General features: G+C 41.5%; 1 protein-coding gene across 1 annotated transcript in view; it reads right to left on the bottom strand.

Annotated features, from left to right (window-relative positions):
• The window catches only part of LOC122869184 (multidrug resistance-associated protein 1-like), a 64,647-nt gene that overhangs the window by 22,025 nt on the left and 30,099 nt on the right, over nucleotides 1-12,523 (bottom strand). The window contains 4 exon segments of the mRNA XM_044181917.1: nucleotides 1,792-1,845; nucleotides 3,664-3,840; nucleotides 5,514-5,679; nucleotides 6,183-6,252. Coding sequence (XP_044037852.1) covers nucleotides 1,792-1,845; nucleotides 3,664-3,840; nucleotides 5,514-5,679; nucleotides 6,183-6,252 — 467 coding nt within the window.

Here is a 12,523-nt window from a genome sequence, read left to right as displayed (position 1 = left end):
CGTGTCCAATGCAGCACTTGAGATCCAATTATACCAAGACTGAAATTCTGACACTGTCTGTGTTTAAGTGGATGTCATTGAATACCTTAAACAAGAGCAGTCTCAGTGCTGTGGTATGATTAAACACCTGACTGGAAGACATCAGACATTAAACAACTGTTTAATGTCAAGAAGTTGAAAAACAGCTTTTTCAATGATTTTACTTAAAAACAGGAGGTTTGATATAGGCCCATAATTGTTCATTAGTGACGTGTCTAGATTGTTCTTTTTTTAAGAGTCCAGTTTTCAGGGCCTGTGGGAAGATACCTGAAAGAAGAGACTTGTTGACAGGAAGAGGATTTCAGATGTCGTATAATCTCCTCCAAGTTTATATGGTTAGTAGGATCAAATTGTGTCATGCTATTTAAATTGATTTTAAATTGACACAGGGACAACACATGTCCTGTACCTGATATAGACACACTGACTGCCTGTATAACTTTCTGAATTTTGTCAGTGACGAAGGAGGCAAATTCATTGCAGGCCCTGGTAGATAGAAGTTCAGAGGCTACTGACACAGGAGGGTTTGTTAGCCTGTCGACAGTAGCAAACAAGGCGTGTACATTATTATTATTATTATTATTATTATTATTATTATTATTATTGTTGTTTTTGGTGATGACGTCAGATGCATTTCTCAGTTCTAAATTAGTAAAGTTGCTCTTTATAGATGTCATAATGAACCTGGAGATTTGTTTTTCGCCACCTGCGTTCAGCTTTACGACACTCTTTTTTTCTATTCTTACCAGCGTGGCATTTCTCCATGGAGATCTTTTCTTACCAGAGACAGCCTTCAGTGGGTACAATGGCATCAATAACATTTTTAATTTTAGAATTGAAGTTATCTACAAGCTCACTGACCGAGAGGGTGACTGAGGGTGGGTGTGGAAGAGAAAGCCTGAATAAGTATTTCACTGGTGTTTTCAGTGATATACCATTTTGTGATTATCTCTGTTTGAACATGTGTGAGATAGCATGAGCGAGATAGCACTCTCAAAGAAAACACAGGAATGATCAGAGAGAGCACCACAACCACAACCTTAGAAATGTTCAGACCCTTGGAGATGATTAGGTCCAGAATATGCCCCTTGTTGTGTGTGGGCTCCGTCACATGCTGAGTTAGTCCATTTCTATCAAGAACACAACACAGTTCTTTAGTCCCTCTGTCCTGGAAGTTGTCAACATGGATGTTAAAATCACCAACAATGACTACACAGTATTTAGGTGGCCAGTAGATTTTTAGAAATATAGCTCAATAAGAGGAATTCAACTGAAGAGCCACATATTCAAAATTTCCTCCTTTCTTATGCACTCTAGCTTTGCTAAAAAAACTGAAGTTGGGAGGGGTAGACTCAATAAGAACAGCTGCGTTCAGTGCCAACAATCTGCTGAATTTCTCAAATCCTCTTCTGACTGGTAGAGGGCCACTGATAAACACCTCAGCATTAAGAGAGCTGACTGTGTTCAACAGATAAATAAAGTCCAGTTTAAGCACTTCAGACTGTTGTTTCACAACATCATTGGTCTCTATGTGCAGTATGATATTTTCAACATTTGGGTGTGCAGCCACGATATGCAGGGTTCTTTGTCAAGCCCGAGACCACATCCTTGGGAAAGCAGAGTATTTTGGTATTCTTACTGCACATACTTTTTGCATCTTTATACAGCGAAATCACCCACAATCAGACTTTGAGGCCCAGTCGTTAGCTTTCCCTGTAGCCGTTTACTTTCTGATTTACTCTCAGTCCTTACCCTGCTGTGTGAAGATGAGAGGTTATCCAGGTCATCAGACAGAGATCCAGGGTCCTGCAACAGTGGAGCAAATTTGTTCTGCAGTTGCACACTTGGTTGTTGGGGAGGTTTGTTGCTAACTCTCCCTTTCGCAGCTGTCCACGGCAGTGTCCTACTAAGAACAGGGGTTGAAGAGGCACTCTGCCTGGATGATAATGCAGGCCAGCGTGTCGCATTACAAATCTAAGGGCGCTAGGCTCTGCCAGTTACTCGTCCTCCCATTTCCCAGGGAAATGAGTTCTCTTAGGTTTTGCACACAAGGCAGTTCCAGGGAGGACTACCACTTTTAGATGTATAACAGTCCTCCTGTTTCTTGGTAGTCTTGTTGGTGCTAATTAGTTGTGTGATAGCATGCTCTTGTCCACTGCTTTGAGTCCATGGTAAAGTGGTGTCATTTCCACATTCCACTTCTAGGATTTCGTGGATTTTGGTTTCCAGCACTGCAATTTTCTGTAGAAGTTTGTGGAAGTCGTCCGTGGAGAAGGGAGGCATCTTGCTGCTAATTAGCTTTAGCTAAGTATCCAGTCACTGTAGTACAGGCTTGTGCTGTTGGTAGGGCGCACTCACATAGTGATGAGGTGGTCATAAAAGTACTGAAGATATGGCAATAGCTTACTTTATCGGAATAAATTACAGTCCCAATGATTTACAAGTATCCAAGAGCCGCTGCTCATTATTTCGAGCAGAAAAAACAAGAATATCTGCAAAAGAATGCAAGCAGGGGCGAGATAATAATAATAATATGCAGAATAACTATGAGGAATAATAGTAGTGTGCCCTGTGCTTTGCACATCAGGCACACTAATAAAGGACAAGTTAGTCAAAACTATTTCTTCTCCTCTGGGGTTTGAAAACAGAGAGGACACAGCAGGTTGAAGTTCCTCGTGTGTCAAGGGTTATGCCTGTGACTTGAGTGGGGATTGACTCTTGCCCAGTAACCAGAAGCCTCAGGGATGAGTCTGCCCTCCTGTAGCTTCAAGCAGAGGCATCGGTAAGCCTGACACATGAGGAGGCGAGAGAGAAAACCCGAGGGGGAAGTAAGGGATTACAAGACCTATGCTCTGTACCTTTGCATGATGATATAATCCTTCCAGCAAATCAACTGCTGTGATCGCCTAGGAGGAGAGGAAAGAAAGCCGGGATAGGAACCATGCTGGTCCAGCTTGGACTTAAGGCTGCTCCTGGCTAATGTCTGGTCTGGATGAAATGGGACTCAGGCTGGCCAAGCAATGTGAGTCAGAGACTGTTGTGCCCACATCTTTACAGAGACCTGCTCCATCAACATCCCGGATCAAGCAATGGATGGACGGACCATGCTCCGAGTTGACAGAGCACAAGACTCTGGCGGGATGAAAGGAGGAGGACTCTGCGTTTACATCGATGATGCTTGGTGCTCAAACGCAGTTAAAGTGGACGGACACGGTTTCCCAAATGTTGAACTTTTTATGTGAAGATGGAAGCCATATGATCATTATTATCTCTATTTGCTGTTTACATTCTACAGGATGCAAATTTAAAAAAATGCACTGCAGAATTATTTCCTTGGTGGTTAAGTGTAGGCTATGTATTTATGTATATAAATAACTAAATATTCTTTATATGTTATTCTATTTTAATATAAATTGAATTATCTTTTATGTTCTATGTGTGTGGCATGAAGGGACTACACACTCATTTTGTTGTACAACCTTATGTTGTGAAATGACAAATAAATTACCTTGTACCATGTACTCTTGATTCCACCACAGTGTTTTAAATGCAGACAACTTCAACAAATACCCTACATTTGTACCACTCTGCAGATAAACGGACGGTGTGATAATGAGTTGATACCTTCTCTCCTATCTCGGTCTCGTCTCCAGCAGGAAGAATCTCCAGGTCAGGCTGAAGGGCACATGCCTCCACCACACGCTGATACCAGGCCTCTCTCCTCTCCTGACCAAACATTATGTTGTCTTTCAGTGTGGAATTCTGGATCCAGGCCTGCTGGGGAACGTAGGCCACCGAACCCTGCAGGGGCATACACACAACAGCGCACACACAGTAAATTTCATGGCATTCTGTGGTCAGACACAGCATATTCCTGCTCCCCAGAGGATGAACCACTCTGATTTAATGTTCCCACAGCCCATGGGTGTGCAATATTGTGGAAAAAAACAGTACAATGTCATTACATACAGAACATTTCTCTCAGCACCCTCACCCCCAACGCTGACTGCCTTCCACCATCACTGGTAGCTAGTCAACTTTCTGTGAGCTGGCCAAATTACTAAATGAACCTGTTGACTGCTGTCGGGTTAGGGTCAGTGTTAATTTCAACAAAAACTATGATGAAATGTATTACAATTTTCATCAACAGATAAAAACTAATTAATAATGTGAATGGTAAATGGTAAATGGACTGTACTTGGAAAAACTAGAAAGCTACTATACAACTACTCAAAGCACTTCACACTACATATCACATTCACACACATTCATACACTGATGGCAGAACTGCTCATCAGTTGGTGGACGACCTGCTCTACCACTAAGCCACAGCCGCTGGCAAATGTGTAAGACAGACTAATGGACATATTAACTAATTACTATTTTAATGCAAAGTCTTATTCAATGGCCTGCAGACATCTGCAGAATCACACACTCCTGATTGGTCAAGCTTCTCCTGAATCCTCCACCAGCCAAAATATTTCTTCAGAATAACAAGCAGCAGCTTGTATTCAGTAACATTCTGTCTCTGTCAGTAATGTTATCTGACATTACTAGTTTTTGGAAGTAAAACAGTAGCAGATTTATAGACTAAATTTGGCAAAAAATCCACTTAAAAATTTTGACAAAACTGACAGGACAGCACATTGACATTTATAACAAAGTGAGCTAGCATTAACATAACATGATTAAGGGCTGTGGATAGAGAGGTAATGTTAACGTTACTTTCAGTCTGCTGCTCTTTTGTATTTATAGGCTGTCAGAAGGAATGAGTGCAGGATTCCTGATCAATCATCTAAATCTTCTTCTAGATGTGCACTAAAGGAACAGTGTTTCATTAATGTAATGGCACATTTAGCTGCTTGTCTCAAGCTGAACCCAGACAGTGAACAGTATTTTAGTGAACAGGCAAGTGAATCAGTTTCTGAATGAGTTGTTGCTCTGCAGTGGAGAGCACAGGTAGCTGTGATAATGACCAATGAGCAGAATGACAATGAGAGAGCGGTTCTGTTCAAAAAGACAGAGTCCAGGAACAACAACAAGATTCACTGTAGAAAGTCAGTCTATTGTATTACTGTCTGGTATAAACAGTGCCTCAAAACAACACCTGTAACTATACACATCAAAGATGGTGACAGCTGTAGCCTCAGAATGTTTAGAAGACGTTAAAATCAAAACTGCACAATGAAATTGAGACTAAACTTTCACTGAGGAAAACCTGACTATACAATTTCATCACAAGACTAGAACTGCTGTAAAAAATCAGGTGCTAAATTAACACTGCCTAATGTTCAACCTGCATGTTGGTGTGTGTGTGTGTACCTGCCATGTTCGTGCCTGATTAAATTGGACTCTGAGATACAGAGAACTTTATGAAGAAGAATTGTAATGGAATAAGTCTTCCAGGAAATCTCATGATAGTACTCCATGTTGGAAAAGCAGCAGACAGAGAGGTTTCAGAGCGAGCGTCTTACTGTGTCAGTGTGTTTGTGTGAGAGAGCATGAGCAGCCACCTTGACAGCCACAGTTCCTTCTAGTTTGTCCATCTCTCCGAGCAGGGCAGAGAGCAGCGAGGACTTTCCCGAACCCACGTGTCCCACCACAGCCACCAGAGAGCATTCTGGGATACACACATTCAGCCTGCAGACACACAGGGAGACTCAACTCAGTCCACTTCCATTTAAGGAACAATCAGGGTTATTTCTTATAAAGAATTAATTACAATTACTTATATCTATATGTATTGTTAAGTTAATAATAGTTACATATCAAATCAATACTTTTATTTTGTTTGCTGCTTTGTGTGATATTGTGGGAAAAAACACAAATGTTTTAATATTCTTATTAATTTAATATTCGAAAATTTGGACTTGTATGAGGACAATATGGAGGACACACCTGGCTGGTTTCCTTGCTGCAGGAATTTTGTACTAAAAAAGAAACTTAGATATCCACGTGAAAATTTCTTTAGGAAGGGACCTCAGTACAGACAAGGGGAACAACTGCAGCGATCAGCAACTCTTTCATTGTACATATGGGCATGTGAGTATTGTTTAAAAACAGAAAAAATTGTGAACCTATCTTTTAAATGAAGTAGTGTGTATGTGGGCAAGCCTGTATTTGGAACATTAAATGAAACATACCTCTTGAGTGTCGGTGATTCAGTTCTGGACCAGCTGAAAACTCCATCCACTATGGAGATACTGTGTGGGGCTGGGAGGAAGAAAGTAGAGATGTATTGCTATACTGTACTAGTGCAGTTCGGTCTCCGGTGTTGCTGCTTGCGGCTTTCTCAACATCTTGCAGAGCCGGAGAGCCCCCGCAGTTTTAGACACAGCAGTTCAGACCCACAGTTTTAGACGTACACATGTGCCACCAGTTTATTTTCCTTTTTTAAACTTTATTAATAACACAGTAATATTACAATATGTTACCAGTTTTAGACAGTTTATTGAGGTGTTCCCAAAACATGAGCTACACCTAAATTATTAATTATAATAATTATTATTGTTATTTCTGCTTCTTTGTTAAATGACATTTACTTGACCTATGAATGTAAGCCAAAGACACACTGCACACATGAAAAGCAAATTGTACAACTGTTTTATATATTACAAATGTCAAAATACGCAATTAAAAAATTTGATTATAGACTAATGTTATCAGCATTTGCGGGAGATGCTGTAAGAAAAGCTGTGCCATTGAAATTTAACTCTAACAAGTTTTTCATCCAGACGTAACAGTGAATGAATGAAATCTTTACCGCTAGTACTATTGATAAATTTCATGAATTCATGCTGAAGCTAGCCAGCTACGGCATGTTAGAGCTGGTTCCTAGGGCGCTACAATGGATAGGCTGACATCATTCATTGAAGATAGCTAGCTAACATTAGCTTAAAAGTTAACCACTGCGTAGGGTTATCAAAACGTTAACATTAAAACTCAAATTAGCTGCTGCCTCGTTAGGTATAACCAGCGCCGTTGAAAGAGAGGGTTAACCCTAACCCTCTCTCTACATGACTCTCGGTATGATGTAGTCAACAACTGGTGCTTAAACTTCTCCAGAAGACTACCTGTCAACACTGTCTGTTGCACATGCGTCAGAGGTTTTGTGTGCCGGCCAGAGGCTTCGTCTTAAACCATCATAAATTGACATTTCATCGAGTTTTTAAGCCAAGTTTCCATGCTACACTGTTTTCCTGGCCATTATTTTACCTATATGTTTTAAATTGATAAAAGTTTTCAGTCATTGGACGTATGGATCTGTGGAAAGTGATGTTAAGCTGGCTGTCAACTCGACATGGTTTACCAGACTGCCTCCACAGCCCGGCTAGTCTAGCCGCCTGGCTGTGGATTTTAAGCTTTGAAGCACTCTCACGGACTGCAAGCGTGATGGCTGAATGTGGATCTTGCCACCTTACTGTCTCAAAGCTGAGGAAAAGTATCGCCTGTCTGGAAGCCGAGCTCAGAGAAAAACACAAGCTCATCCTGGAATTCTTCACTGTCGCATCAGCCCAGGCAAAACACCTTGCAGTCCTCAGCTCCTCTGGCTGCGGCAACCAGAATGCGACCAATCACATCTCCCTCCCCTGACTGCTCCACTCCAGAACTGGACAATGATCCCACTCTTCTGTGGCTCGGCTCCATCATCACTGGCGCCCCGGAAGCCATTTCAGCTAAGCCTGAAGATCCGTGGCTCCCCATGGGTGCAATGCCCAAAGAAATGGCTATTTCTACTCCTTGCCGAGCCCCAGTGGATGCACGGTCACTCGTCGGCGGGGGTGGTGAGAAGACTCCGGTGAGTTTGACTCCACGTCAACTGGAGCACTGGACTGTAGCCTGTAAGGACAGACATGGTGCAAAGCACCTGCCTCCTTCACCTTCACATCGGGACCTCCCGCTGGCCAACAGGTTTGACATCCTGGATATGCAGGACTTTCCTCCACTGGAGGGACACTCCCTTTTTCCAGCGGTCAAGTCCTCCTCCTCAAGCCGCAAGTTACTGAAAGAGGCCGTGATCAGGAGAAGCTCTGGAGGTCTCATTCGTCCAGAGACAGCTGAGAACCCCTCTGCTAAGAAGGACGCCGCCCCCTCGCCACAGCAGTCCCCGGCCACAACTATCCCACGGACGGCTGATGGAACTCGGCGGTCTCCAATATCATCGACTCTGCCTCCTCTATCTCTCTGCAGCACACATGACATCGGTTTTACTCACAATTTTAACTTATTCTGGAATCGTTCTATCCTTGTCTACAAGACGGTCTTCACCCGAACAAGTCAGGTAGTCACATGCTGGCGGCTAACCATGTAGTTGACTATTTACATCACCTGTTTCCCCTCGCTCTTCTTCTTTCTCTTCTCTGCCCACCATAAACAGCCCCCATAAACGCACCCCTCTGCTGACACCAACCCCTTCTGGACTGATCATAGTGCTACTATTTGGAGCCCGGATCCCTCTAGCACTATTTCTAAAATTCCTGTGGTAATTTCGCATAGGTTCTTAATACGAAACAAACACAGCTGAAACAGCAATAATAATAATTTAATAAAGATCCGGGCCAGAACTCTACATCCAATCTCAACTTTAGCTCTGACCCAGCACAGACTTTTTAAGATGGCTCTTCTCAACGTAAGATCCCTCTCTAACAAAACGTTTATTTTAAATGATTGTATCTCTTCTACTGATTTAGATTTCATGTTCTTAACAGAATCCTGGTTACATCCCGGTGATCACAGTCAGCTCGCTGAATTAGGTCTTCCTGATTATGACTGCTTTAGCTGCCCTAGGGACTGTGGTCATGGTGGTGGCCTTGTTACTGTCTATAGGAAGCATTTAAAGTGTAACCTCATAGCTTGCAGTGAGTTTTCCTCCTTTGAAGTGCTCATGTTTAAACTTGGTTGCCCACTCCTGGTCATATTTGCTATTATTTATCTCCCCCTAAACCAGCTGGCTCCTTTTTATTGGAACTCCCAGAATTTTTATCTAGTCTTGTTTTAAATTATGATAGAATTGTTCTTTGTGGTGATTTTAATTTTAAATTATGTTGAGTCTTCTAATTCCCTTGCTGCTGATTTTTAAAATATCACTAACTATTTACTTTCAGCAACATGTGTCTGGCCAAACTTTAGACCTAGTCTTTAGTCTGGGTCTGAGAATACCATCTATGGAAATCAGGGACATGTTTGTATCTGATCACCTATGCATTGTTTTTAACTGTGAATTAGAGGCTGCTAGTACTGTCTTATCCCGCTCTAAGTACACACGCATCCTTAATGAGCATAGTGCCTCAAAATTCTGTACACTGTTCAATTCTCCTGGCAGTGTGTTTCCCGATTCCTCCAACACCAACGATTTGGTTGATTCTTTTAACTACCTGTGTTCTTCAACCTTAGATCTCATAGCTCCTCTGAAAAATAGACCAAACTCAAAGACTAGAAAACAGCCATGGTTAAGAGCAGAACGCAGATGGGAGAAATCAGGTCTCCAGGTCCACTTTGTGGCCATGAAAGAGTTATTACTCCTTTATAATAGGATGGTGAAGGATGCAAGAACATGTCATTTCTTTGCACTTATTTCTGCCCATCAGCACAACCCCAGATTCCTATTTAAGACTGTGGATCAGTTAGTTAACCCAGCCTCTCCTTGTGCCCCTGTTGATTGTGATACTGAATGTGAAAAATTTTTCTGGGCAATTTGCAGAAAAGGTGGAGTTAATAAGATCTGGTATCACCCCCAACCCTACCTTTTTAGATGTGGATCACCTGCTCAGGGATTCTTTGAGCAATTTTTCTGCTATTACTCTGCCTGAACTCACAGACATCATGTCTCTTATGAGAAGATCCTCCAGCCCTCTGGACAAAATCCCAACTAGGTTCTTATTGGAAGTTATGGATTGTATTGCGCCCCTTTTACAAATTATTTTTAACAGCTCGCTGTCTACTGGCTGCGTCCCAGATTTCTCTAAAACTGCTAGTGTCCAGCCAGCCCTAAAAAAACCAAACTGCCTTTTATTTCAAAGATTCTCGGAAAACTTATATATAAGCAGCTTCTTCCTGCTGTGGAAAACAACAGTACCTTTGAAAAGTTCCAATCTGGCTTTCGTCAGCACCACAGCACTGAGACAGCCCTTCTCAAAGTCACCAATGACCTTTTAATGAATGCCGGCGTAGGCATGTGCTCAATTCTTGTGCTGCTGGACTTAAGTGCTGCCTTTGACACAGTTGATCATGGCATTCTTTTAGATAGACTGAGGCACTGGGTGGGCATATCTGGCACTGCACTACTGGTTCTCATCTTATCTGTCCAATAGGAAATTCTGTGTCAGCATTAATAACTTCATGTCATCCTTTTCTCATATCAAGTACGGTGTGCCTCAATGTTCAATTCTGTGTCTAATACTGTTCTCCTTATACATGCTTCCTTTGGGTGATGTAATCCGCAGACATGGGATTTCTTTTCATTGCTATGCAGATGACACGCAGTTGTACCTCCCTGTCAAGTCCACTGACCTCAGTACGCTGAGTTCTCTGCCTGTCTGACATAAAAAATTGGATGTCGATACATTTTTTACAGCTCAACTCAAATAAAACTGAAATCCTTGATATTGGCCCCAAACACATCACTAAACAAATACTGCCATCTACTGGTAACCTGTCACAACATGCTACAAGCCTGTTGCAAGAAATCTTGGTGTCCTGTTTGATAACAATTTATGTTGTGAGCAACATATCACTAAGCTTGTCCAATCATGTTTTTATCACCTCAGAAACATTGCAAAAATCCGATCTATTTTAAATCTTAGTGATGCAGAAACTGTTGTACATGCTTTGATCTCCTCACACCTTGATTATTGTAACAGCCTGTTCACTTGTCTTAATCAAAAAACTTTGACACGACTGCAGACTGTACAGAACTCAGCTGCTCGGCTGTTAACCAGGACCAAGAAGTACGACCACATCACACCTGTTTTAGCCTCTTTACATTGGCTCCCTGTTTGTTTTAGGATTGATTTTAAGATCTTATTGATTACTTTTAAGGCTCTTCATGGCCTGGCTCCAGATTATATTTTAGACCTTTTAATTCCTTATGAACCTTCACACATTGAGATCTTCAGGCAGGGGTTGTCTTCCTGAGTACAGGATGAAAACTAAGGGGGACAGAGCTTTTGCCATCAGGGCCCTGAGGCTCTGGAACAACTTGCCCGAAAAAATTAGGTTGTCTGAATCAGTCTCTTCTTTTAAGTCTCTTCTCAAAACGCATTTTTATCGGAAAGCATATCCTGATCTTACCTGAGCTGTCTGTTTGTTTTATTGTTTTTATGTATTTTATTTATTTTATATTTTATCATTCACTGTAGTATTTTATTTCTCTCTTTGTGAAGCACTTTGTACTTTGTTTTGATAAATGCTCTATATATAACGTTTTATTATTAGTATTATTATTACATGGCTCTGGGTATGATGTAGTCAACGACTGTTGCTTAAACCCGCGCATGCGTACGTCTAAAACTGTGGGTCTGGAACTACTGTGTACTGCGGGGGCTCTCTATGGCTCTGCAGGGCAATGTTTCTCAGCTTTCTCGAGAATCTCGAGAATGTAATAGAATAAATAATAATGAGGGACTACACCATCGTAATAGAATAAAGCAAAGAAGCTGTGAAAAGAGATTAACTATTTTTTATGCTACAAAGCTATTCTAAAATAGCCTGGACATATTTGTTGGTACCCCCTTAGAAATGTTCACAGATGAAAAAAATGTGGCTTTCAATGAAAAGAACACCATACCTACAATGAAACATGGAGGAGGCTCGGTTATGTTTTGGGGCTGCAAAACGTAACGCCCAGTGTCAGAAAGCTCTGTCTCAGTAGCAGGTCATGGATCCTCTAACAGGATAATGATCCAAAACACAGCTAAAAGCACCCAAGAATGGATAAGAACAAAACACTGGACTATTCTGAAGTGGCCTTCTATGGGTCCTGATCTGGATCCTATCAAACATCTATGGAAAGAGCTGAAACTTGCAGTCTGGAGATGGCACCGGTAGGAGTGGGCCAAACAACCTGTTAACAGGTGCAGAAGTCTCACTGACAAAACGTTTGATTGTAGTGATTGCTTCTAAAGGTTGTGCAACAAAATATTAGGTTACGGGTCACATCATTTTTGTCCATGCCATTTCATTTTTTTATCATTTAAAATATTATGTTGAATAAAAAAAATCTAAAGAAAAGTCTGATTTCTATTAAATACGGAATAAACAATGGTGGATGCCAATTACTTTTGTCAGTTTCAAGTTATTTGAGAGAAAATGTGCATGTGTTTTTTGTGGAAGGGGTACCAACAAATTTGAGCACGTCTGTACATTGTGGTACATAGAGAGCACAGGAAAGAGGATCTACACAACATGTGGGAATGTACACTTCTGAGCGGAGGGAGGGCACAACAGACGAAGCAATAAAAAGAAAAGCAGTAGATAAAAACAAAGA

Source organism: Siniperca chuatsi, linkage group LG21 (assembly GCF_020085105.1).
Source record: "Siniperca chuatsi isolate FFG_IHB_CAS linkage group LG21, ASM2008510v1, whole genome shotgun sequence".
In the NCBI taxonomy this organism is placed as follows: domain Eukaryota; kingdom Metazoa; phylum Chordata; class Actinopteri; order Centrarchiformes; family Sinipercidae; genus Siniperca; species Siniperca chuatsi.
This window is presented reverse-complemented; position numbering and strand designations above follow the sequence as displayed.